At 39.5% G+C, this 27,838-nt stretch overlaps 1 protein-coding gene across 2 annotated transcripts in view; it reads left to right on the top strand.

Annotated features, from left to right (window-relative positions):
- XIRP2 (xin actin binding repeat containing 2) overlaps positions 1-20,948 on the top strand; it is a 96,698-nt gene extending 75,750 nt beyond the window's left edge. Inside the window, exons 4-9 of one of the 2 annotated variants that reach the window (XM_042473029.1) lie at positions 1,339-1,449; positions 3,954-4,026; positions 4,693-4,826; positions 6,074-15,536; positions 18,328-18,461; positions 20,811-20,948. In XM_042473029.1, the coding sequence (XP_042328963.1) occupies positions 1,339-1,449; positions 3,954-4,026; positions 4,693-4,826; positions 6,074-15,536; positions 18,328-18,422 (9,876 nt within the window). In that variant the 3' untranslated portion in view covers positions 18,423-18,461; positions 20,811-20,948. Of the gene's footprint in view, positions 1-1,338; positions 1,450-3,953; positions 4,027-4,692; positions 4,827-6,073; positions 15,545-18,327; positions 18,462-20,810 lie in introns of those variants that run through there. The other variant, XM_042473020.1, reaches the window with a different exon arrangement.
- Positions 20,949-27,838: the final 6,890 nt, after the last annotated feature.

Raw genomic sequence — 27,838 nt, 5'->3', positions numbered from 1 at the left:
ATTTAGGTTGTTATTTTTGCATAGGAAATATTTGTAGAAACCAGTGTTTTCTGCAAAAAAGCTTGGTTCTGATGGGAAACATAAAATCTCAAGCAACACTTGACATTGTTTTTGAAAAGTGCTTCATGGATTAGGCAGCTACCAGAGAGTCTTCTTACGTGGGACTTGCTGCATCAGTACTAACTACTAATTCTCCAGTAGTAGAAGTACTACTCCTTTCTCCTTCTTCCCCTACTTCTTTTCAGTGGTCATAGCAAGGATGGAAATTTCTCTCTCCCTACATCCTCAGTATCTTGGGCTGCATCTACACTGTGGAATTAATGCATTTGACACCATTTTAACTTCATGGCTCGGTGCTATGGAATTTTGAGATCTGTAGTTTAGGGAGGTATTTAGCTTTCTCTCTTAGAATGCTCTGGTGCCACAACAAATTACAAACCTCAGGACTCCACAGGATGGAGCCATGACAGTTAAAGCAGTGTCAAAATGGATTAATTATGCAGTCTGACAGCAGCCTATAACGCTACTGTGAACATGTTGCAAAAGGGGAAGGAAGAAAAGGAGATGGTTCTTTCCCTCCTTGCCTCTTGCTGCTGATAAGAAGAAAGAGCAGGAGAGAAGTGTGTGTGTGTGTGAGAGAGAGAGAGAGAGAGAGAGAGAGAGAGAGACCTTGTCACAGCCACCTAAACACAGCAGCCAAGTAGACACCAGATGGGAGGGAGGATTCTTGCCCAGCTTGGTTTCAGAAGAACCCAACTACTTGCCCTATGCAGAAGTCAGTTTGTGAGTTGCTTTGGTTTGCATCCTTGAATAAATTAATCACATATTTCAGTGACATCCCTAGAAAAGGGTCTTAAAGTAACCCTTCCAGAAGCCCAGCTGCTAGGATGTCTAAGCTACAGGTCTACACATGAAAGATGTGAGCAGCATGTGTATGAGAGGCCTCTTCATCATCCCAAAGTTTAGGAAGTTTCTCTTAAAAATTCTGGTCACACAGTTAGCAGTTTGGTGATTAAATCAATAAAGCTTGTATTAAAACCCAGGTCACTGTGTGCAACCTCTTTTGATATGTATCTTACACTACAGAGACTACCAAAGGAAATCTTCTGCAGACACATAGTAATGAAACTACAACAGTACGGCAAAGCCTCCCTCAGGTTTTATTGCCTCCTTGCCAATTAGGTTATTACATATAATCTTCTCGTACATACCAGTCAGTTTGATTGTGCATTCTGAAAAATCATTTACAAGAAAAATGCAATAAAATTGTGCTTTTGTCTCTTTGTTTTTTCATTTACCACCACGGTACACATGTGCATTATTTTTATTCCTTCTTAGAAGGTGACGAGCCGAAGTCAAGCCAAGATGTCAAGCAGCAGCAGCACAGAAACCCAAGTAAATGAGTTGACCTCAGGAGCAACACAGCTGGAGGCCTTTCAATCGGAAACGGTACTAGTATTATTTAATAATTATTGTGTCACCAAGCAACAGCCCAACCATGCAGATTTTGCAAGCTTCCTTTTTGTTGTGTTCTTACCTTGTGGTGCATATGGGAGCCAATCTGGCTCAGAAGCTAACAGGGATGGAAAGAATATTCATTTTGATTTGCTTCTTGGCAGAATAATGGGTTCCCCAGTGCTCAGAGTGGCAGCAACATTCTTTGCACTTTGCAAAGTCATCTAGGGAATTATATATGTGGGGTTTTTTCCTATGAAGAAAAGAATGGATTTTTTACACAAGGTATTCTTTTCCTTGGGCAAGAAACCGTGTGTTTTGTCTAGAAAATTCCTGCACAGGGAACATGTCTTCTGTGCAAATAAATAAATAAATAAATAAAGTGTATTTCTCTGTTAAAAACAAAACAAAAAGAACCATGTTTCTATGCAGGATAATTCCCATAAGAGATTAAAACACCTCTTGAGATATCACTTTAACTGGCATGGCTCAATGGTTTGGAATCCTGGGATTTGCAGTTTGTTGTGGCACCAGAGCTCTTTGACAGAGGAGGCTAAACATATTACAAAACTTCGAGTCCCAGAATTCCATAGTATTGAAGTCATGACAATTAAAGCAGTGTCAAACTGCATTAATTCTGAATTGTACATCCAGCCTCAGACAGCACTGAACTGCAACTGATTGTGTATCTCAGACTCTACATACACACACACACACACACACACACACACACCACTTCACAGCACTTCAGGATTTAGTGGGCTCTTGGGCAACAGACTATCAGTGAGCCCCATTCAGCTCTGCCATCCGCTTTGTCATTGCTTCTTCGGCACTGTCCTTGACTCCCACTAACCAAGTCCTTCCTTTTTTATTCCTTTCAATTAGAACCATCTTTTCCTCTTCTAACTCTATTGTTCCACCTTTGGTTCAGCCTAGGCATATCAGTGGGTAATGGGAATTGTAGTACTACTGCTATCTCAAAGTGGGGCATTGCACCAGGCCTGGAGGCCAATTTTCTGCCTGGGATGCTCTAAGGGCTATACAGACAGTCAAAACACCCCAAAAATGAAGGCCAGGAGTGATCAGAAGTCCACCTCTTGTTTTGAAAAACTGGCATGTTTCAAATAACCCAATAACTTATTTAAAATCTGAATTACCGCTCTAGGTAAGGTTGCCATGTTGAAAACTGAAGCCAGTGGGAGACTGAAATTCCCTTTTAGGCACATCCATTAAAGGTACAAGAGCCCTCTCTTGAACCTTTAATGGATGTGCATAAGTGGGAATTTTAGCAGGTTTTGTTTGTTTCCAGGTTGCATGACAAGCAACACCTGCTGAAATGCTCTCTTCTGCACAAGCATTAAAAGTAGAGTAACTGTCCCCAGTTGGGTAACTCCAACTCCGGGGGCCCATTCACAGTACACAATTTTAGCACTATGATTCCATTTTAGTTGCCATGGCTGCATCTCATGGAAGGAACCCTGTAGTTTGTAGTTTGGTCAGAGGCAATAGAGGAGGTCTCTGGCTATGAATTTTAAATGCCCCTCTCTAAGCTGCAGACCCCATGGTTTCACAGGATGCAACCATGGTAGTTAAAGGGAAATCACTGTCATTGTGTAATATGAAAGGGCACCTGGAAAGTTTCAGGAGTTCATCCTCTTTATTTGGTGGGAGAGAAGGCCATCTTGGGGGGGGGGGTTCTGGAGGACCTGCCAGATGGCAAAAAACAAAACAAAAACATATGGGGGCATACACATGTGGCCCTACAGTTACACTTTGCCCATCCATGCCCATACAAACAACTGCTGAAATATTTCTCTGGTCTACATCATAAACCAAAGTGTACACAAGAAAAGAAAGTTGTACTGCTAAATTTTTAGTGCTGCATTTATGCAAACTATTCCATATTCAGCTGCTGATGTTCTAAATCCTAAGCACACTTGCTAGGATGTCAGTTCACATGGAACACAGTGGGACTTACTTCTGACTACTAACTTTTTCAGTGGAACCTACTTTTCCAATTTCTGCTTACTCTAGGTAAGTGTGTGTTTTTATCATTTAATTCAGTCTTGACTGGGTCTATTTGTGAGTTTTTGGCAGTGGTACATTTCAGCTGCAGATCTCCTAGTTCACTGATAACAATAGACTCTCTAATGTAGCACTTCGGTGAGAATCAAGTAACCCCCTTGATGTTTTGGACTGCACCTATTATTATTATTATTACTACTACTACTACTACTACTACTATTCCTCTTTCTCCTTCTCACTAGCCAGAGATTCTGTAATTTGCAGTCCAACAAACTTCTGGAAGGCCACACAATCTCCCCACCTGGTTGCCAGCTTCAGCAAAGAATCAGATAGAATCAAACTGTTCCCTTCATAAAGTTTGTTTCTTTGCACCCCAGGATCTCAGAAAACACAGGACAGATAGTGCAGATAGACAGATTCCTGGTGAACTGGTTGAATTTGTGCTGAAATATATATATATATATTTTATCCAGGTTTCTCATCAAGAGCAAGAATCCACTGAGATTAAGAAGACTTCTAATGTTACTCAGAGTGCTGATAAACCAGGTAAGAATCTACTGGAAGACAAAGGGAAAAGATAACAGCGGTTCATAGAGAAAATTCTGTTGTATATGTGTACACAAAAGGTAGCATCCACCCAAAATTCAGCACAGAGGTTCTACTGCTTTCAAATGGAGAGCTAAGCATGTAATAATTTGAACAGTGGCCATGCTATAGTTCAACAAAGGCTGCATCCACACTGCAGAAATAATCCAGTTTGATACTGCTTTAATTGCCATGGCTCCATCCTGTGCAATTTGGGATTGGTAGTTTGTGGGGGCACCAGAGCTCTCTGACAGAGAAGGCTAAACATCTCACAAAACTACACTTCCCAGAATTCCATAGCATTGAGCCATAGCAGCTAAAGCACTGTCAAACTGCATTATTGCTGCAGTGCAGAGGCAGCCTGAATTGCACTGCTTGGTGGTGTTGGTAGTTCTTTGGGTCCTAGCCTATATGGAGCCTCAAGCAAGGAAGGTGAGCCCCACCAAGTTGTCTCTAAGAACAGAAAGCTCCACATGACTCAAGGAAGGAAGGAAGTCTAGCCATCTGCCACAGATGAAGCAAAGTGCCTCCAGGAAATCCATCAACAGTGACTAACAATTTTTTTAAAAAATTTAAATAAAAGTACCATCCTGAAATAACCATTTCAGCTTTCTTTTCATGTTACAGAGGTCAATGCTGCCATGAATGAGGAGATTCCAAAGATTTCTGCACAATCCTTAAAACAGCACTTTGAAAAAACAGCCCAAGGAAAGACATTTCTTTCTGGCCGAGAGAGTGGAACGCCTGCAAAACAGATCAAGGTCAGTGATTTGGAAAAGGGAACCCTCCGTCTCTAAGCAATACTGAATTGCTATCATTTTTATTGTACAGCTAAAATTCCTTTATAAGCTGCAGTTGCTGTAGATCCAGATTAAGTATATCTTATCCATTCATTGTTTTAGATTATGCCTACAACTTGATTGTTAGTAAACAACTGATGTCTTTGGCAAAGGGCTGATTTATCCCCCAGTCCTTTGGAGCCATTTTAGTGGTAGCAGGTTAGTCTAGTACTATGGTTGCTACCAAGAAATCTTTTAAAGCAGTGGTTCCCAAACTCTGGTATTCCAGATGTTTTGGATTTCATCTCCCATAATTTCTGAAGGTTGGCCAAGCTGGCTGGAGCATCTGGGAGCTGAAGTCCAAAACACACAGAGGACCAAAGTTTGGGAACCACTGCTTTAAAGCATCTTCTGATCTCTTGAGTACCCAGTTGTTCTTCCGGCCCAGCCTCTGCTGCAAAGACATAATAAGGCTGGAGAGAGACTTTTTCTTTGACTGCAGACATTGCTTGGAGGCAGGATATCTCATGACAGGGACAAGATTGTGTTCCTGTATTTCTGTCTTCCAGTATACCTATTTGAGCATCATGCTAAAATTTAAATCATTTAAATGTGGCCTCATGAACCAATGCACCAGCATACTGATTCATAGCATTGAACTGTTGTCCAGTAAGCAACTGGTTAGACTATATGTTAAACTGCATATAACAGAAATAATCTGGTATATTGTAACACCCCTAAACACATTCTTTAATGAATATCCACCTAAAGTACTGCACTTTTCTTTAAAGCATCCTTGCTTTTTTGTACTTGTTCAATTCTTTTTCCCTGGGTGTACGCTCTTTCTTCTGTACATTTTAGCTCTTATAGTGAGTGTAAAGCTATGACTGCAACACCTGTTAATATGAAATACAGGCAATATCCAGACGGTCTTGGAATGCAATGTAGGTCCACTGTCAGGCAGATAAATTAAATATTATAAATATAAATTAGCTAATTGCCGAAGTGAAAACTATAAATGAATTACCTCAGTTATCATTCAGAGACTGTGTTGAATCACCCTGTTGTGCCCTAGCATTATTTTGGGATAGATAAAAGAGGATCTGATTTCCCTTAAACTCCAACTGTTTAGTAGTGTGAAGGGTTGAATTGCACACATAGAATGGATACAACATTATGACCCTATTTTTTAAAATAAAATAAAATAAAACCAATTTTGTCTCCTAAAGATTGAAAAGGAGTGTCAAGAAATGGTCTGGCCTTCTTCAGCCGTTTCCTCTTCTGCTGAAGCTGTTTCTACAAGCAGACACCAGGAAGCGTACATGGTGAGGAAAACCGAGTACAGATCTGCTGCCTCAGCAGCAGCCTGCTACACCTCTCCTAAGTATGGAAGTACAGAGGAATTTCCTCCTCCACCATCTCCAGACTTACTACAGGCGCCATCTGAAATGACAGAGTTTTCCCAGTCCCCTGAACCCTCTCCCTCTCTATCAAAGCAACCCCTCCCCAAAGATTTGTATTCTAAGCAAAGAAACCTTTATGAATTGAAGCGTTTATACAAGCATATTCATCCAGAATTGAGAAAGAATCTGGAAAAAGATTACTTCAATGATATTTCTGAGATAGTGTCGAGTAGCACTACTGAAACAGAAAGCTCGCTAGCAGGAGATGTACGTCAGGCTCGGTCCATCTTTGAAAATTCAGAAAGCAGCCCTCAAAAGTGCATGAGCCCAGAAAGGGAGTATTTGGAATGGGATGAAATTCTAAAAGGGGAGGTCCAGTCTATGAGGTGGATCTTTGAGAATCAGCCCCTGGATTCAATCAGAGATGAATCTCCTGATCCAAATGATGTTAAAAGCATCGCAGATCAAGAAATAATTGCAGGTGGAGACGTTAAGTATACTACTTGGATGTTTGAAACACAGCCCATAGATTCATTGGGTGCACATCCTTCAGAGGACCCAGAAAGTGCTGACAGAGTTCCTGAACTAGCTTGTGGAGATGTCCGCACGGCCACTTGGATGTTTGAAACTCAGGCATTAGACTCAATGAATAAAATTCACCATGAAAAAGAACAAGAATCTGATGAAACCTGTATCAAGGAGATCACTGGTGGAGATGTCAAAACAGTGAAGTACATGTTTGAAATGCAGCATCTGGATAGCCTGGGGCAGCTTTATTCGGTGGATGAAACTAAGTTGCTGCAGCTTAGATCAGAACTAAAGGAGATTAAAGGGGATGTGAAGAGAAGTATAAGACATTTTGAAACCCTACCAATGTATGTTATTAGAAACAATTTAGGCCAAATGCTAGAGATTAAAACTGTCCATAGGGAAGATCTGGAGAGAGGAGATGTCAGAACTGTACGCTGGATGTTTGAAACACAGCCTCTAGACATGATCAACAAAGAGTCCACGGAAATCAAAGTTGTCCGTGGAATCTCCATGGAGGAAAGCATCAAAGGTGAAGTGGGCAGGGCAAAATGGTTATTTGAAACCCAGCCTTTGGATACTATTAAAGAGGAATCTGAAGAAACGATTGTGGAGAAAGAAGCCATTCTAGGCACAGATGTCTGCAGAAAATGTTGGCTTTTTGAAACTCAGCCTCTTGATACCCTGAAAGAAAATGAAGATACCAATCCTTTGCAATCAGAAGAAATAATAGGAGGGGATGTAAATACCACTAAACACCTATTTGAAACATTGCCAATGGATATGCTAAAAGACAGCCCAGATGTTGGAAAACTTCCAAAAATGGAGGCCACTGAGGAAGAGAAAGGGGATGTGAGGCATCAAAAATGGATTTTTGAGACTAAGCCTCTTGAACAGATTGGAGAGGAAAGAAAAGAATTTGTAAGAACTGTGCAACTGGAGGAAATTGACAAGGGAGATGTAAGCAGCTGTAGACATGTATTTGAAACATGCCATTTAAGGAAACAGGATGACTCGTATAAAATTCAAGTTGAAGGTGTAATGCAAGGTGCAGTCAAATTAAATAAAGCTGTTTTTGAAACAACTCCATTGTATGCAATTCAGGATAGACTTGGGAAATATCACAAAGTTAAAACAATTCGACAAGAGGAGATAATTAGGGGGGATGTCAGAAACTGCAGGTGGCTATTTGAAACCAGGCCCATTGATCAGTTTGATGAGAGTGTTGAAAAAATTGAGATTATCAAAGGGATATCTTCACAAGAAGTACAGTCAGGTGATGTCAAAACAGCAAAGTGGCTGTTTGAAACTCAGCCTCTTGACTCCATCAAACATTTTACTCATGTCGAAGATGAAGAAAGTGAAACAGAGTCCAAGACAACAGAAGTTGTCAAGGGGGATGTGAAAACGTGCAAGTGGCTATTTGAAACACAACCAATGGAAACTCTGTATGACAAAGAAACAGTAGTGTCTGATAGTGAAGAGATCCAGAAAGGAGATGTCAAAACCTGCACATGGCTTTTTGAAACCCAGCCACTCGATGCAATAGGGGAAGACTCAGAAACAGCCATAAAACTGCACACAGTGGAGCAGGAGAACATTCAGGGCAGTGATGTCCGCACAGCATGTTTCGTTTTTGAAACAGAGAAGCTAGAAAACATACAAGGAGAAGAAGGTAAAGAAATCAAGCGGGTTGTAGAAATTGATATCCAGCCTGGAGATGTTTCTACCATGAGGTATAAATTTGAGAACCAGTCATTAGACTCCATAAATTCCAGTTCAGAAGAGGTTTTGAAGAAAATTAAAACCTTACAGCATGAAGACATACAGAAAGGGGATGTTTTGCGTTGTTGTTGGCTTTTTGAAAACCAGTCTCTGGATGAAATAACAGAGTATGAAGAAGACAGAACCTCAGTAAAAACTGTGACAGACATACAGGGTGGAAATGTGAGAAAAGGATGCTTTATCTTTGAGACTTTTTCTTTGGATCAGATTAAAGATGACTCTTCTGGAGATATAAACACCAATAAAACTGTTAGTGAAGATAAAATAACAAAAGGAGATGTGAAAAGCTACAGAATGCTCTTTGAGACCCAACCACTTTATGCAATTCAGGACAGAGAAGGGTATTATCATGAGGTGACTACTGTTAAAAAGGAAGAAGTCATTCATGGAGATGTACGTGGGACTCGCTGGCTGTTTGAAACAAAGCCTCTAGAATCAATAAACAAAACAGACAATGTATATGTTATAAAATCAGTCACCCAAGAAGATATTCAGAAAGGAGATGTTAGTTCAGTCAGATACAGATTTGAAACACAGCCATTAGACACCATTTCTGATGAGGAAAAAACAATTGTTCCCACAGTTGACAGTGTTCAGGGTGGTGATGTGAAAGCAAGCAAGAAATTATTTGAGTCTGAAGAAGCCCAAGAAAGCATGTATGTAAGGACAGTGAGTGTCAGTGAAATACAGCATGGCAATGTTAAGACATCAACTTGGCTGTTTGAAACCCATACCATAGATGAGATCAGAGGAGAGGAATCAGAGTATAAAGATGTCAAGACAGTAACAAAGGAGGAGGTGCAAGAAGGTGATGTTCAGCATGCAGTGTGGCTTTTTGAAAACCAGCCGCTAGACTCCATTAAGGAAACTGATGAAAGCGATACAAAAATAGATAAAGAGGAAATTCCACAGGCAGACGTTAAAACCACAACATGGCTCTTTGAAACAACTCCTTTCCATGAATTCAATGAAAGTAAAGTTGAAAAGGAAGAAATCATTGGGAAAAGTGTGAAGGAAACTTTAAAGGAACTTTATTCTCACAAGGTCGTAGAAACACATGGAATTATCTTGGAGTCAGATGAAATTGGAGATGTCAGAATGGCAAAATATAAACTGATGAACCAGGAGACTCCTGAAATACAAAAAGAAGAGGTTATTAAAGGAGACTTAGCCAACATCATGTTGAACTTGCTGTCCAAACCCAGCACTGTTGAAAGGGAAAGTAAAGTAAATGAAGATGAAAAGGGCAATGTGAATTTGACCAAACAGCAGTTGCTGAATAGATCAACAGATGTTCATATTGAAAAGGAAGAGGTGGTGAGAGGTGATATACAGCAAGCCATTAAAAACCTGTTTAGTAAGGATAGCTCTGTAAAACATGGAATTTTAATTCAGGAAAATGAGAGGGGTGACATTAACATGACAGTCTATTCTCTTTTTCACAAAAAGGATGATAATAACATTAAGCAAGATGAAATTATTAGTGGTGATGTAAAACGTACAATTCACAGCCTTCTCTCTTCTGCCATGAATAATGAAATATTAGAAAGACCTAAAATAGATGACTCTGAAAGGGGCAATGTTCAGTTTTTTACAACATGCATAGAGGCTGGAGCTCTGGATTATCTGAAACACCTCCTGACAGGGACAAATGAAACATTTTCCAGAAGGAATCAAGAAGATGAGGAGGAAGAAATAATTGGTGGTGATGTTGAAGGGACAAAGCTGTTACTTAAGAAAAAGAAGTCCAATATTCAACGGACAGTTAATGAAGCTGATATCATCCCTGGAGATGTATGTAATGCAGTTAAAATCTTTATGACTGAACCACAGACTACATCTTGTCATGTATGCAAAGAAGAAATTATAAAAGGCGATTTGAAGGCAGCTTTAAATTCCCTCAGCCAGGCCATAAATCAAACAACTGTTACAGAGAAGGAAGAAATTATAAAAGCTGACATCCTTGCAACTCTGAAGTCTCTTAAAGAATCAGCTCATCAGCTGAAAGAAACAGAAAAACCTGATGTCATTCCAGGTGATATTAAGCAGGCTATTGAATCTCTGGAGAGAGCAAGACACACAAAAAATGTAATCTTGAGAGAAGAGGTTGTTCAAGGTGACCTTGAGTCCACATTGAGGTCTTTAAAAGCAGCTCAGCAGTCTTTCAAGGAAGTAGCTAGAGAGGAAATAGACAGCAGAGAGAATCAGACAATGGAAGGGAGCTTTCTGGAAGGTTCAGCAGAAAGAAAAACACTACAGCACCAAGCAGCCACTCATAGAAATTTGAAACAGACCAACAAGAATCTGTTTAATCCATCTCAACAGTTAGTCAAACATGAAATTAGTATAAATGACAGTTTACAAAATAATATAAACTCTCATAAGAAACATCATGCAGGGATGAAGTTTGAACAAGAGAGCATCCTCTCTGAAGGTACGAGAGCAATCCATCTGGATCAGAAAGAGAGCACCAAGGCACATCCAGCAGATAAGAAAAATGTGAAGGGCTTATCTAGTTCCCAATACAAAGTCATGGAAAAAGGAGATAAGTCTATAGGTAACATCAGAGAACATAACATTGGCAAAGGAGAAGCAAAGTGTCATACAGATCAATATATGATTGATCAATCTGCTTTTTATAGCAATGTTCAAAAGAAGGAAAGAATGGAAAAATCAGAGGCGAGCAGAATGATGAGGAAAGACACTTCATCCAGTTTTGTACAGTCCGCAAAACAAATGACTGGAAAGAAACATAATATATTTCATGAAAGTAAATATGAGAAATGTTTTGACACAAACCATCAAGAGGAGACAAAAGAAAAATCAACACTGTCAACATGTGATCATAGCTCCAGTCACAGAGAAGCAGAGGAACTGGTCAACATGTCAACCTGCATGAGTTCCAAAGCAGCTGGCCATTTTCAAACACAAGAGATGCAACATGATAAAAAACAATCTCAGGATTCAAAGGAGGTTTGCAAAGAGAAGAAAAATAATGTTAAGGCAATCCAAGCTGAGGTTTCCATGGCATCAGAACAAAATATAAAATCTGATCAAAAAGTCAGAGCCACACAGGAAATGCACAGCCAATTTAAAGAAGCTGAAAGGAAACAAAAGTGTAATGTTGTCCAGCAAAAGGAGAAATCCATGCTGAGGTTCAGGGGAAAGGCTAAAGTAGAAGCTGCACAGTCAGAGTTCAAGGTTATGGGGGGAAATCCAGTAAATCTGATCAAGAATCCTAAGGGCCTGGATAGGTCAGACATTGATTCTCCACCCCCGCCGCCACCTCCTCCTTCACCTCCGGTTTCAGTCACTTCCTCCGATGCTGAATTACCTCTGCCACCACCACCTCCTCCTCTAACTCATTTCATGATGGCTTCTGACAGGCAAAGTTTTCCTTCACCTCCACCACCCATAGGGCAGGGCAAAATGGAGGGTGAGCATTTTCCTCCCACACCGCCCCCAGTAGAAGACAAAGATGAAAGTGAACTGGCTTGTGTTCCATCTCCCTCACCTCTTCCTCAACCCTCAACTGTTCCCCATCCCAAAGAAAAGAAAGATAATTTCCTCAAACATCTTGACAAAACATTACAAGCATCAGTTCAACATCATGACAGTCTTAAAGGGAGCAGAGGCCCATACATCCGGCAACGCCAACAGATGAAACCGCAGAAAGATTTAGAAACAAGCCAGCCTAGAACACCTAGAAAAATACAGCCAAATGTTGTTCAGATAAACACACAAAATGATACTATGAAAATGGTGGAAGAAAAGACAGAAAGCACAATGATGATGAAGACTGTTAGCCATGAAAAGAAAGAGGAAGTCTGCACAAAAGTTGAAGAGGTTATAAGGCCTTCGTCAGTTACAGAAGCAATCAAGCTGAAGACACTGCCAATGAAAAGAACAGTTGCATTTCCATTGGTTAGGTCTCCTTCTCTTCCATTAGAGGCAACACAAACAAAACCTAAGCCTTACGTACGAAAATTTAAAACTCCTTTAATGATTGCAGAAGAACGATACAGACAGCAAAGGGAAGAGATAGAGCAAAACCAAGCCAAAGATGTTTCTCTGACAGTTATGAGAAGAAACAGTGAAACCTGGGGAAGTTCTGTTCAGAAAGAGTCAGAAACATGTAATCCAGTCCTAAATCTAGAAGAACTGCATCAAACCCCTCTGCAAGGGATATTGTTCTCTGCCACGTCAGAGATGCCCACTGAGCCTGAATGTCACAGCAAGGCCCAAGTGGGAAGGTCCCAAGCTGATGAACCACAGCCTATGCCAAAAGTAGCAGCAGCAGATCAGTCTCAAGACATTTTTAAAATCTCAGCAGAAGAGCACAGTAAAAAAACAACAGTGCATGATTTACAAAACCTTACTAAACATAGTAAATCTTCCCAGAAGGTAGAGGCCCAGAGAGAACATACTATCCACAAGAGAGAGCAATACCAAAATGAGGAGCAATTGCATATGTCAAAAGCTAAAACAGTGTCCCCTACTTTCAAAGTCAAAACCATCAAGCTTCCACCTTTAGATCAAAGCTTACATGAAATCCACAAGGATTCTGTGGTGCTCAAAAACCAAGAGGGAGCTAGTATTCAGAAACAACAAATTCATGAAAAACAGAAAGAAAACATAAGCAGTTCTACCGTCAAAAAGCAGAAGACTGCAAAATCGAATAGTCTTGTGAATGTTGATGAGATGTGCCTGGAAAAGCCACTTTTAAAGTACACAGAAAGAAAGAAAGAAGTAAAGGACAAAGAATCCAGTGAAGTGAAACAGAGGTTAGTTCAAAGGCAGGAAAATGAGAAAGGTAAAATTAAACAAGAAAAACTCTCTTCAGTTATGGAAGGAAAACAGAGTCGAGTAATTGTTTTCCCTAAAGAAGAAAAAGTAACAGTTCAACGAAATCAAGAAGAGGTTAGCAATAAATCAGAAAAAATGGTCAAGCAAAAGATAATTGATATACACCAAGATGCACAGATGCCTGAACAAGGGAAAACTCTTCTTTGGGAGAAAAACAAGCAAAATAAACTGTCCCAGGAAAGTTGTAGCCTAAACCAAAAAGAACGTGCTAGGGAAACAACAACCCATCAGAAAAAAGGCCTTCTGAAAACAACAGAGCCAATACAAGAGTTTACACCAAAAAAACCATTATCATCCAGTTTACCAAGAGGATTGCCACAAAGCAATGAGAAAAGCCCAGTAGATATATTAGAGTTTTTGAGGAAACGTGAGGAGGTACAGCAGGTGTTATCTAGAGTGAAAGAGTTTGAAACAGAGCCAAATAAAAATGGGATCAAAATATTTCAGGCATTCATAAATGTTATACCAGACTGGCTGATAGAACAAGAAAAGAAAGAAAGCTTAACCTACATTGCACAACAGAATAATGTAGAGAAGATGAAAGAAGAATTATTGATTGTTAAGGAGCAAGCTGCCAAAATGCTTGAATCATGTGAAGATGCCATCCAGACAGCCATGATTTCCATGAAACCTCTGAAATCTAGAAAGGACTCTCTTCACATTGGTGGACCATCACAGAAACTAGCTAAAGACAGCATAGGCTTTACCATGAAAGGCTCACAGAAGATTAAAGAGACAATCGGAGACACAATGGCCCATCAAGAAATAAATCAGATAGTCAGTGCACAGAGATTTTCAGAAATCAGAACAGCTTCACCATCCCTAAGGACACGAGCACCCTCACCGACATACATCACAATTGAATCCAGGCGTATTGAATCCCCTCTCAGGGAGGTCTTGTCTCCGGTCCAAAGGGAAAGCACTCCAGTTCCACCATCACCTCCCCCCAGAAGTGCTACACCAACATCCAAGATACATCAACAGTCAGCCCCTTGCCCCTCTCCCTCTCCTCCAAGAAGCCGTTCAGAGCAGCTTGCCAAGCTGAAAGACACAACAGTGAAACTGTCTCAAGGGGCAACACAAACTAGATCAGTAACCCCAATTCCTATCATAGAGAAAAGATCAGAGATTGTTAAATCTCCTGCAACACTCCGTCGGCAAATCAAGATTGACACACGTCAACCTGATGTTTTGTCTTCAAAAATGACCCCTGTAAATGAATCACATGTAACTGCTGGCACAGTGAAGAAAACTAAAGAAACTCACGAAGAATCTGAAACAAACAAAATGCACATCTCCCAAAAGAGAGGGAACATTCCAGAAGGCTCAGGGCCACAAGGACAAAATGTAGGCTCTGTTTGTTTTACTCAAAAGTTTGAGATTCCCAAGTCTGATCCCAAAGGGCTTGTGCATAGGTATGAAGCATCTGAACAGATGATTCACATAAGAAAGGAACCAGAGGTACCTGAAAAACTGGTAAATGAAAGTGAGGATAAAAAAGACATACTCATAGAAATGTTTAATGATAAGCCAAAAATGGAGGTGCTATCCCAGAATAGGTATGTAGAAAATGGTATAATCAGTGGCCAAATTAAGGAAGAAAGGCATAGGTTTAGCAAGAGTGGATTTGGCCACACTTCTCAGGAGCCTGAAAAGCAAAAAGAACATTTCCAGAAGTCTCCAAGCAAGCGACAAAGAGAACCCAAGGAAAACAAAACCTACAAGCAAAAGCAATGTGTTGTTAAAGAGCATTCATTTGAACCCACAGTGTGTTTTGACACAAAGTCATGCAATGAATGTTCTTCCAGCATGGACTCATTTGAGAACACGATAGTTGAATCAAGAACCTCCACTTCCACTTCACGAGGCACAGATGGGATGCAGTCAGGCAGCTTTGGCTTCAAGCGTGCGCCTCCGACATATGAAGATGTAATCTCAGGGCACATCTTGGATATTTCTGCTGGTGATTCACCAGATGAGCTGCTAAGGAATTTTCAGAAGACTTGGCAAGAGAGCGAGCGAGTATTTAAAAGCCTTGGCTACACCATGTCAGAAGCTGCTGAAGCAGAAGTGAGAAGCAGCTTCCATGAGGAAGCAGAGTTTATTAGTGGTAAATAAGCATGCAAGACGTGAAGGAAGTTTTTAACAGCATTAAAGGAATGGAACCATGGTAACATTTTTTTTGGCACAACTAATATGTAACTAGAAGGGTGAACATAACTCCAGCTAACATTTTTCCACTTGTATTTTCTTCTCTTTCCTTTCTTTCTCACTGTCAAGAACCTTTTGTCTCACTCCAAAAGCATGTACCTTTGCTGATTGTGCTGATTGTGACTAACCAATACTGACAGTTTTAGGTTTACTTAGTATGCTCTTTGAATGCTGATAGTGAAAATATTTTCCTAAGCACTATACACACACACACACCCCTTACAAAATGCATTTTATGGTTCTTTTCTTAAGTTTAAAAACATGTAACAGGTTCTGCATTTGAGGAATGGAACTGAATGAAGTTCTTTGGCTTTGCATGGCAAATATAGTGGGATCTTGTATTTCTCCCTTTCATTTTAAAGAGAATAGTGTAAGCTTCCTTCTTAACAAAGTATGTCTATAGCAGATACCTTAGTGTGACTTCATTCTGTTTTGTTCATGAGGGTGGAGATCAATAGCTTTCAAAGGAGATGTATAGTTCCACTCCTCAACATGTGATAGGAAAATTTCACTATGTATAGTGGGACTCAGAATACTAGTGACAAAGAAAGACAACAATATAAAGCTTTACATGAATTTGTCATTCTACTAAATAAATATATTTATGCAAATATTATTTTTCCAAAACAAAGCATGTTCAATGATATTTGTTCCAAGAACTGATGAAAACAGTGTTATTGAATATACAGAAATATTTAAGAGCATAGGAGGAGTCATGCTGGATTAGACCAAGGACCTATGGGAACATAGGAGGAATCTCACAGCAAGGCAGTATGTTGAGGCTCTGGAAGCCTGGAGCAAATTGAGATTCTGGGGTTGTGATGGAAGAAATGCTTAAGCAGAAAGAAGAAATGGTGGCTAAAACTATATACCTCTCTTTGATCTCTTCTGATACATACAGCCTTATCACATTACAAAACAAACCCAACAAGCAGCACCAGAGAAGCGTCTTTCAGACTGCTTCTCTGAATGATGTGGAAGCAATTCTTTTCACTTTTGGTCCATAGCTAGGCTGGGGCAACTGGGGCACCACCCTGGGGCACCCAGCCAAAGGGGGGCCCCAAACAGCAGTGCGCTAAGATGGTGCCCACAGTACACAGTAGGAAGTGTGTGAACGCTCCACCCTACCGAGCCCTACTTTCTACCCCAGGGCCCATAAAAACCTAGCTACGGGCCTGCATAAAAGCATGGGAGAGGGTTGTAAAAGCATCTCTTTTGCCAAATGGATTTTTCCAGCATGACAAGAGGGATGCTTTTCCTACCCTCTTCCATGCTTTTACAATCTGAAGAGAATGGATGTTATGCAGAGAAGCAAGCCCAAAATGCTTCTCTGCCACTGCTTGTCAGGTTTGTTTTGTAATGTGATAAGGCTCTAGGTCATGTAAACCTATTATTATTGAGAGGAAAATCTGATATATGTTTCTTAGCTGCCTTTCAGATGTTTACAGTTCTGACCACCATTTTCCAAATGGACCTACAGTGACCTTGATCTTGTTGCTGCACTTCACCAACACAACTACATGGCACAAGTGGCAGTGGTGGTGGTGCAATGGCAGGAGGAAAAGGGCTATGGAAACTTACCCTCCAGCCTTTCACAGATGAAAACAGGGACATATGTGGCCAAGCAAAATCAGTGTGTGGTCAAGATGGCAAAAGGTATTAATGAAGAAAGACAGACAAGCTAGAAGAGGCTGCAGCAGTTGCACTTTCCCTGTCTTTCCTGGACAACCCTTCAAAAAGAGCACTATGATAGAATAACAGACTGTTACGCTGGCATAATGCACCAAGAGGATTCAGCTAATATATTTGATATTCAATAAATATTAAATTCACTAAATATTAACAAATATTAATAAACAGTAACTTACTCTAGTTAGAATAATGGTGTCCTTAATACGAACCTGCATGATCTGACATGATTTAATGTCTGTATGTCACATGGGTGTGCTCAAAGTGGCTCACAAGCAAAAACCAAGCATCAAAAATATATGTATAGCATTCAAACAAAATATCAGCCTCAAAAATACACCATATAAATAATGCACACATATAAATGAATATAATAATAGCAATAATTCAAAAGTAATTTATCAAAAGTAAAACAAAACAAATCGAAAAAACAAGCAAACAGGATTTTAGTCCTAGACTTTGCTAATGTAATAACCATCAGAACTATGGCCTAGATCCAATGAGACACTAGGGGAGTGAAAAACTCCACACCTATAGCTTTGCTGGATTTAACAATTGTGCAAGCAAGTAGTGCAAGAAACAGGATACAACAGAAATCAATGCTGGATCCCTCCATCGCCTTAATTCTAGAAACACATGTACTCTAGTGCAATGGGCCTTGCATTAGTACAACTGGATTCAGGCCATAATAGCTACAGCATAAAATATTATGAATAATCTAAATTCATAGATACTAAATATAATATATTTATACAAAATATAAAGTGTGAATATAAAGCAGAGTCCGTGTCTTCAAGGAATATATAAAGGGCTATTCTCCCCAAATGAAAGCACAGTTTTCAATATAACCTGACTTTGATTTGGCCATTTAAATGGGAGGCTTAGGCATTAATTATTTGTGAGCCAACACTTTTAGCTTTTCTAGTGGTGATGCACATAGTTTAAAATAGGGGAATGAATAACAACACATAGCACTGACACTCTGTCTCATTTATTTCTAGAAACTGCAACTTCAGGGAAAGGAAACGTGCCTACTTTGTCAAAAGAGGGTTTATCCAATGGAGTGCCTGCTTGCCGACAAGCAGACTTTTCATAAATCATGTTTCCGATGTCACCACTGTGGCAGTAAATTAAGGTAAGATGAAGTGAACAATTAAAACTTGACATGCAAATACTGTCATAGCCAGCATCTATTTTCATATGGGTGATACCCAAGATACTGGATCAAAAAAGCAGAAGATCTGGTTTTCCTGTCAAAGAAATGATCACTTGGCAGATGCCTTTCACTGTGAAATAAGTCTCAATGGATACAGTTCACATTCCCAAGGAAATGTGTATTAAACTGCAGCTGGAAACACTTTGTCTCTGAATATCTCCATCTTGAAGAGAAAGACATTGATTCTCCATATTTTACATTTTTGTCATTCCTTGGATGAAAACAATGATATAAATCTTCTAGCTAGAACCAAAATGGCAAAAAGTATTGAGTTCATCTATCCCTTGAAAGTTATTTGCCATTATTTGTGTTTGCAAAATGATAAGAACACAGCTAAATGTGCCCTTTATTTTCAGTCAAGTAACAGGAATCCTTATAGTTGAACAGTGAAAGAAATTTCATATATGCAATACATATTAAAGAAGGGAAGGATTGAGGGAGAGAGATACTATCTTGACTAGAGGAAGAAAGAAGGGACAGAAACTTCAGTTATATATGTTGGGCATCTCTTATCCAAAAATCCAAAATCTGAAGTGCTCGAAAGTCCAACACTTTTTTCATGAGTGGCTGAGCTAGTTACACTTTTGCTTAATGATCTTTCAATGTAGCACAAACTTATTAAAAATATTGCATAAAATTCCCTGCAGACAGTGGATTGCTAATTAAATAGACACACATATCCTCCCGCATATCCTCCCACCCGTGAGGCCTTGTCATTCAACAACAGACCAACACACAGATTAACATGTAAATCATTTCCTCCTAACCAAGGCGCATGCGTGCCGCGCACACATACACATACACACTTCCATGCCACCGCCCTCTGAATAAAGATGCCAGCCACAGATGCAGGTGAAACGTCAGGAATAAATCTTCCAGAATGCGGCCATATAGCCTGGAAAACCCACAGAAAACTATGGACACTGGCCGTGAAAGCCTTTGACTTCACATTGTATAAAATTACCTTCAGGCCACATGTCCAAGGTGCATATGAAACATCTCATTATATCTGCAAATATACCAAAATTTGTAGAGCAAAAAAAACACTTCTGATCTCAAGCATTTTGGATACGGGATACTCAACTTGTATTTCCACCCTGACTCTTATTCCTGTCCAATCTATTATCTTCTGCTATAAGCTACACACAGTGGCATACTTTCCACACATCAAGGGGATACACTGTTATGTTTTTGTCTGTTTCTTTTACTTTGCTTCACTTAGGTGTTTCACTATGCTATGTCCACATCAATTAGTGTAGCAAACTTTGTGGTTAGGGAAAGGGACAATCCTGACTACATAAATCAATAAACAAAATAAACTTTTTAGCTTGCACTAAAGCTCATTTTAATTTAGTGTCTCCTGCATGGTTGCTTTAATAATTTGTAAAATGTATTGTTTTAGCACTAATTAAAATATCAGCTATCATCACTATCACCGCCACCATCACTAACACGGCCACCACATAATGTCTGGCTTTAAAAAAAAAAACTTGTTGTAAAGCCCCCTCAGGTCCCACTTCTTCCTTCAGTGAATCTATTTAAATCTGGATCCAAGCCAGTATTATAGCATCTGCTTGTCAATATACATTAAATAAAGCATATTTATTAATTCTTTTCTAAAGTGATAGGAGTTCAGGTACAGTAGTAGTATTTACAGCTACTGTTAATTATAGGTACTCAAAATGGAAAGGGGGGATATTTTTAAAATGGCTTTATTTGTGATTAATATTAAGTGTGACTGTGCAAACGAATGTTTACATAGGCAAATGAAGAATTATAGTGGAAACTGAAGAGGGCATGCATGCTAATAAAACTGCACCAGTGAGGAAGATGAGAGTGAGACTACACTGTAGATGTAAAGTTCATCTACTCAATGTTCATTGTAAATGTCAAAGCCAAGCCTCCTTAAAAACATGGCAAAGTAGTGATGAAGCACTACTCTTCCATTCTTTCAGAAAGGAAGTCAGAACTAGCATGTGAAAATGTCTGGCTTAAATATCTAATGTAAAGCCACCTCAGGTCTCTCTTCTTTCTTCAGTGAGCCTATTCTAAATCTGGAGCCAGCCCAATATTATTTAATCTACTTGGCATTATACATTAAATGGAAAATATTTATTTACAGTATTTATTTTCTAAAGTGACAGAAGTCAAAGCTGTATTTACAGACACTGTTATTTATAGGTACTTAAAATGTCAACTAAAATTGGATATTCCTGAAGTATTTGTGATTGATGCATGCCGTAAAATATTTTCTCTTTGATTTGGCAGCTTGGGAAATTATGCTTCTCTCCATGGTAAAATATACTGTAAACCCCACTTTAAGCAACTTTTCAAATCCAAAGGAAATTATGATGAAGGCTTTGGACACAAGCAACATAAAGAATTATGGATTTCCAAAGATCAAAAAGGCCACATTGGTTCTGTTCGTGCTAAACAAGTCAGTCCACCCCTACCAAAGATGGATAAAGCAAGTGATCAGATTTTGCAGTCTGCCAGTCAGCAAGTTGCTTGTGAAGCTCCAGGTGATAGTTTAAAACAGAACACAGAGAAGGGCAAATTAAACATTACATGGCCTCCTTCTATGGAAACACCCAAAAGAACATTTTCTATAGAGGAAGAGGTTAAAGTGAATAAACCAAAGTGGCCCCCAGACTGTTCTGAAAAAGAAGCCATTACCAGGACTTGTACAAATCCATCCATGGGTGAGAGAAACCAGCATCAGTTAACAAATGGTGACAGCCTTTGGGACACTGAAGACAGGAAGAAAGATGCAAGGATTGAGTCACAACCAAGTGACCTCTCCTCTATCACTCCTGCATCTAAAGGAAAGGAACCTACAAATATCAGCACCACAAAGACATCTGATGCAGGTAAAAAAGAGGAAAACAAAATGGTGCAAGGGAAAATGAATGAAGCGGAAAATTCAGCAAAGGACAAACAAAATGGAAAGAATGGGAAAGAATGTGATAGCGAGGCTGAGCAGGGTGCAGAGAAAGAAAAAGGTAGAAAAATGAATAAAGATGATGTCACAGAAGTTATACCTGTTACCAACACTGATGATGAAACTATACTGGAGAACAATAAAGACACCACTTTGAACAACAATAACAGCAACAACAACAATAACAACAGTAACAATTATTATATAACTGCTTTTTCACATCAGACCACTTCTGGACAAGAAGCAGCTATTGATGACATGCGCTATCCATTACCAGAGTTGAACCATGCAAAAATCACTGTCTGTAAACATGCATTTGAAAGGGCTACACATCAGTTCAGAATTGTTCAGTATAACTGAATCTGAACTGGGCTGTCCTAAAGAGATTTTAAATCTTGTTGGTGTTTACAAAAAATATTAAAAGAAATTGGCATCATTAACTCAGATAATTTTACTGGATATAACAATAAGGATGACAGCTGTCAAAAACTATGGACTACCAATATTGTCATTTTAAAGGAAATCGCTAATACCACATTTCCTTTCAACAGTGAATTACTAGGCAATCAGGAAGCAACTAAGCAAGTCAAAAAGTTAAATATTATTTCCTCCAATAATCTGAAAGCTTGTTTTACCTAGAAATGATGATGTTGCTCTATTTGGCTCTATAAGCAAAGCAAAAAAATGTTTACAGTCCATAGTCAAAAGACTGTATTAATATACTAATATCTGTCAATAAGATGAAATAATGGAAACATTTCATGAGGATATATATGCAAGCTTAGGTTTATTCATCTTAAACTATAGAGCCATTCTATCATCTGAAGAAGTTCAAGTCAAGATGGAGCAGCCAACTGTAGAAGAGCAAAGTAAAAGTAACAGACATTATGATGAAAATAATAAATGACCGATCTAGCTTTCTAATTTACTTGGAGCAATGTGGTTAAAAGTTTATAAATCTATAATTTATGGAATTGATCTTTTTAATTCAATTACTTATCTGATTATTTTATTTTATTTTTTGTAAGAATCCTGTGTTTGCACCAGAAACCTTTATTTCAGCTAGGAATGACCAATTATTCAACTGCAGTTTGTTCAAAGTATACTAGAATCCATATATATCTAGGAACTGAGGATGGCTTCATTGATTAAGAACATAACCTGTACCTTTACTTGTCATTATATTTATCATGGGCTATTTCAAACATGCATGTAGATCTCCTGTTTACTCAATACTTAACTCACCGCTAAAGGTATGAACTGAAAAGTTATTTGTGTGAAGTAATACTGAGTGTCTCTGGAAGCTCTGTCTTTGGTTTTAGATCTGTGATGGGTCCATTCACACATTTAAGTCATCACTAAGTATTGCAATGAAGTGATGAATGTGTATGAGTGAATCCACCTCTTGAAAACTGGCTACAGTGCACTGTTTCAGTGATGTTCTTTTTTCTGTTGTAATGAACTTAAGGATTATGCACCTGGTGTGCTCTAAGAGGAAGACAAATATTTCTAAAGTTATTTTTTCACCAACTGTTTTACTGTAAGTAAATGAGCTGTTTTTCCATGAGATAATACATGTGCAAGGTTTTTGAGCTTATAGAAGTAGCATTCTTTCCTTCTTGTGTTTTTCTAATGAAATATTTGAAAAGTAGTACTTGGCTGAAATAAATGATCACAATGCATGAGCAGTTGCCCCAGCATTTGTGTATTATCCTCCTAATTTTTGGTCTTTCGGAAGCATGATGCACCTTAGTTTAAAAGAAATTCTGGTATACACAAAGGGTATATACAAAATGCAATGGAAGACCTACATGTGTCACATGGCTGCATTTCTGTAGCTGTCTCTTCCCCAAAACCTGCCTTGTAAGCATCCCTCTTCATTCACCCTTCATATTTTTGGAGTACAAGAGATCAACAGGGGTATGTCCAGCTATTTTCATGTAGCTGTACTGTGACAAGCACCTGGAGGTTTCTCCGAGAATCCTCAGAAGATCCCTGCATATTCAGCTACATGTAAATAGCTGGACACATTCCTGTTTATTCCCCCCTACCACTTCACACTGTCCAGCAACATAGAAATGGATGTCCTGGAGAAGCTGTACTGCTTATAAGATGGGTTTGGGAGGGATTTTGGTCATTGCATAGTCAGATCAGAATTCCAACATTCACAACAACCAAAAAAGTGAGTTGTGATGGCGTCAGTTCAATTTATGCAATTATAATTCTCCAACAGGATGCCCATCACAGTTTTATTTGAAAGCCAGATATAAAGAACATGATCCACCCAAAGTTAAGCACTCTGCATTGAGATACTCTGAATGCCTTCTTGTTCTCTCATAAATTTTAAAGAATTCAGTGATGCATACTTTGAAATAAATTGACATGGGATTGCAGGCTCAGACTGAATCCTACACATGCCATCTCAGAGGTTAAGACCCACTGTGTGCTGTGGGGCTTACTCTTAGTTAAGCTGCTACAAGACTACAACATGAGAATACCATTCAATGTGGGATAACAAAGCTGCATTTCTCCAGCTGAAATCAGTGGGAAATAAACTTGCCTAAGTGTGGGAGGAGTGTTTTCAAGGTATGTAATGTTTTAAAGGAGAAAGTCTGAAGAGATAATGCAGTTAAAATAGATCCACGGAAGTGGTAAGCTGCGGGGAGCTAATGTTAATGTACCAAAATATTCCATCCATGCTCTGGTCCAGTTTTAGAATCTGGACATAATTAGTTACCTTTTATGTACTGAATAGCAGTGGTTTCCTAGGTTAATGTTAGTTGAACTTGCATGAAAGTACTTCACTGGGCAGCTGACAATGCCTAATAAAAAAGCACTTTACAAAATGCAGTTTCCGTGGGGTTTTTTGCAGTTTTTTTTAAAGTTTGATGTTCTTTTTTAAAAGGTTGTCAAAAGCAAATTATTCTAACAGTTTCAGCCTAGTAGGTTTACTGCACAGCAAATATAAAAAATAATCATCAGAGACTGAAAGCATACTGTAGCCTAATATTCAAACTCATTATTTTCTTGAAACACTGGTCCTTAACTGAAGTTATATACACTCACAGACAGACACACATGGGGAGGGGAGAACATAAGAAAGAGCTTTCTGGTTCATACGAAAGGCCTGTCTAGCACAATATTTTGCTTCCCACTGTGGTCAAGCAGAGGCCTCAGAGGAGCCCATAAAGAGGTCTGATGCACAAGAGATCATCCCTCCTAAAGATTGGTCTAGCAACAGGATCAACATTCTACCAAAACTGATTTTTATTTGGTGGCATATTGCCTGAACAAGGAGATTGCATTCAGTTCTCAAGTTAGCAGCAGCTAGCAGAAATTCTCTAGTCTTGTTTTCAAGCCATGGAAGATAACAACATTGACTACTGTGAGAGTGAATTTCATACATTAACTATATATGTTAGCATGTTTTGGATGTACTGTCTTGTATCTGCCATAGACTAACTGCTGTGCAAGTGAGTCCTGTAAGATGACCTTGACGTCTAATATTGTGTGAGATGACAAAATAGTGCATAGGTACAATCCAGCGTGGTATAGTGGTTTGAGTGTTGGACTATGGAGACCAGGGTCCAATTCCCAACTTGGCCATGTAAAATCCCACGGGGTGATCTTGGGCAAGTCACATGCTCTCAGCCTCAAGGGAAGATAATGGCAAACCCCCTCTGAATAAATCTTGCCAAGAAAACCCATGACAGGTTCTTCTTAGGATTACCATAAGTCACAAATGACTTGAAGGCGCACAACACACACAGATTAAAAGGACATCCACATTCTCTGTGTCATATATAATGAGGAGAAATGTACACCCTGAATAGAATGTATTCAGTAATTTAATTACTACAGTCTAGATACATGGATGCATGTATGGTACATCTACCCCCTAAAACACACACAAACAGAGGTGCTATTGACCAGTCATTTGGAAAGCTGAGGAGTAGGCTGGATTTATTCTGTGTCCCCTCTTTCTCAGCACTGTGAATTGGGGGTATTAGCTTTCTGTCAGGGGCTAAACACGTGCATCAACACGTGCTGGGTGGAATATGTAAAATCTTCATTCAGAAACATGCTTCCTTATCTTTCTAGAGTTGTGCACTTAGAGGAACCATACAGAGACATGTGCTCTCCCAGGATCAGGGCAAAAATTTAGATGGAACAAAACATTAAACAAGACATGGGAGTTTGATACCGCATTTGAACAATCATTTCCAATCTGTCACATAAACTATAGGTGTTGATCTCTAAGCTTCCTGCAGTGGTTACTTGGGAAATAAGAGTAAAAGAAGTCAAGGCAGTAAGTTACTACCATGCTTGAAGACAAGGAGAGCAGGTGGGAATGGAATACAGAAGGACCAAAATTGTCCCTGTTAAAACTGACAGTTGTAGGTAATCCTAACATTTCCTTGTTTGTTACATTCATTTTTTTTTAAAAAAAAAGAATGCTATACTGCAGTGGCATCACTACAGAGGTGCAGGGGCTGTGGGCCACACCAAGTGACACCTCAAAAGGGGATTGACACCTGGTTGGGCCCTCCTACCACTGTGGGGTGAGTGCACGCCTCTTGGCTTTGCCATGGCGGTGGCTTCCTGCTCAGGAGGAGGCCACAGCAACAAGCAAAGGAAAGGGGTGAGCATGCCCTTTTTGGCTCACTGCACCCCACCTGGCAGCCCTCAACAGCACCCCCTTCACACCATGTGACACCAGGCAAAGGGATGCCACTGCTACACTGATTCCTTTTAGCAAGTATTGTTCTGCTATGGATAATCAAATACTGCATTCCTTATCCCATCCTACTACACTGCACTCTGTATCGATCTTTAGATATTCTGAAATATATAGGTCTATGCTTATTCTTCTTTCTTTATCCCATACAGACTGGGAAATGAACAGTTGATTGTATCCCATATTTTCTGTCTAATGAGCGTTGGTTTGATCTGACCCAACAACTCTGCTTCAGTTCAGAGGAGGACTCAGGAAGCTAACAGGCATAGCTTGTGAATATCCTAGTTGCAAAGGGCTGTTTGCGCATGATATGAGAAAAATAAACTGGAACTTGAGCTTTTGCCCAACAGCTTGAACTGTAAATAATTAGAGGCAAAATAAGGTTGTAAACTCAATGAGCTGTCTGTTAAAAGGGAGTCAGAGAAATGATCCTCTGAACATGTGGGAACTGGAACCACTTCTAGACAGAAAATGAAACAAGGCTGTGAAAACCCCAGCTAGACAGAAACATGTCTGGGTAGTGACAATCATTTTCCACATCAAAATAGTTACACTGAAGTCAGAGCAGACAGGTTAAATATCCTACAGAAGTCTTATGACATTGCCACATGCATTTTCTCTGCAAGTGTAGGGCAATGGGGACTAATCTGTGGCTGGTTTGTCTGTCTTTAGGACAATCCCATACAAGTCTCCTTAAAAACTGTGCTTCCAGGTAAATACATATACCAGGAGTGGGCAAAGTATGGTGCTGGGACTGTTGGTGGTTCTTGACCTTCCAGTTTCCCTAGATGACACTTTTCTGGCCAAAAAAGAAAGAGAGATGACTTGCTTTTGAAATCTTCCAGGAATGGTGATTCACCTTTTAAACAGATTTCAACACCAGCTTCATATCTCAAAAGTAAAATTAGACTGCTGGACATTTCTGATTTTTTTTTCCAGTTTTGGAGGGCATTTTTCATAGTTCATGTGAAAAGTCTCTGAGGCAGAAAATTGGCCCCTGGACCTAAAGCAGCACCTAACCCATAACTTATAGGATTCGAGTGTTAGAAGGGAGGAGATGGCTTCATCCCAAGGTATTTTGTTGCTTGAAGCAGAACCTAGTTGCCTCCTCAGCACTTTAAAAAGTATTATGTCAGGTTGAATTGCCATGCTACCATACAGACATCAGTTCTTGCCTTCGTCTCTTCCTCCATGGTTCCACCAACACACATCATTTTTAGGCTGGAGTTCTGTCTTAACTGGCATCTCATGCAGGTTCAGTTTAGCTCTCACTATGAGCTGGTTTTTCTTGGGCCCTAAAAAGTGGAGAATCTCAGGGGGGGGGGGGGGTGCTTTTTTTTTCAGATAATCAGCTTCCAAGTGAGGAAGGCAATGGAAGATAGGTTACCCTAAGTTATGGGTTAGGTGCTGCTTTAGGTCCAGGGGCCAATTTTCTGCCTCAGAGACTGCCCCATGCTTTCTCCGACACACATTTATTTTATTCAGTTTTTAAACACCTAAATAGAGCTAAAGAGGTAGTGAAATGGCTTGTCTGCACCTTCATTGGAGCAGTTTAAACCTGATTGCCTTGGATGCAAAAAGGAGCCATATAAAGCCTCTTGCCGTTCTTCCACCAGG

Source organism: Sceloporus undulatus, chromosome 1, assembly GCF_019175285.1.
Source record: "Sceloporus undulatus isolate JIND9_A2432 ecotype Alabama chromosome 1, SceUnd_v1.1, whole genome shotgun sequence".
Taxonomy (NCBI): Eukaryota; Metazoa; Chordata; class Lepidosauria; order Squamata; family Phrynosomatidae; genus Sceloporus; species Sceloporus undulatus.
The sequence above is the reverse complement of the archived record's forward strand: the minus strand, read 5'-3'. Positions and strand labels throughout refer to the sequence as shown.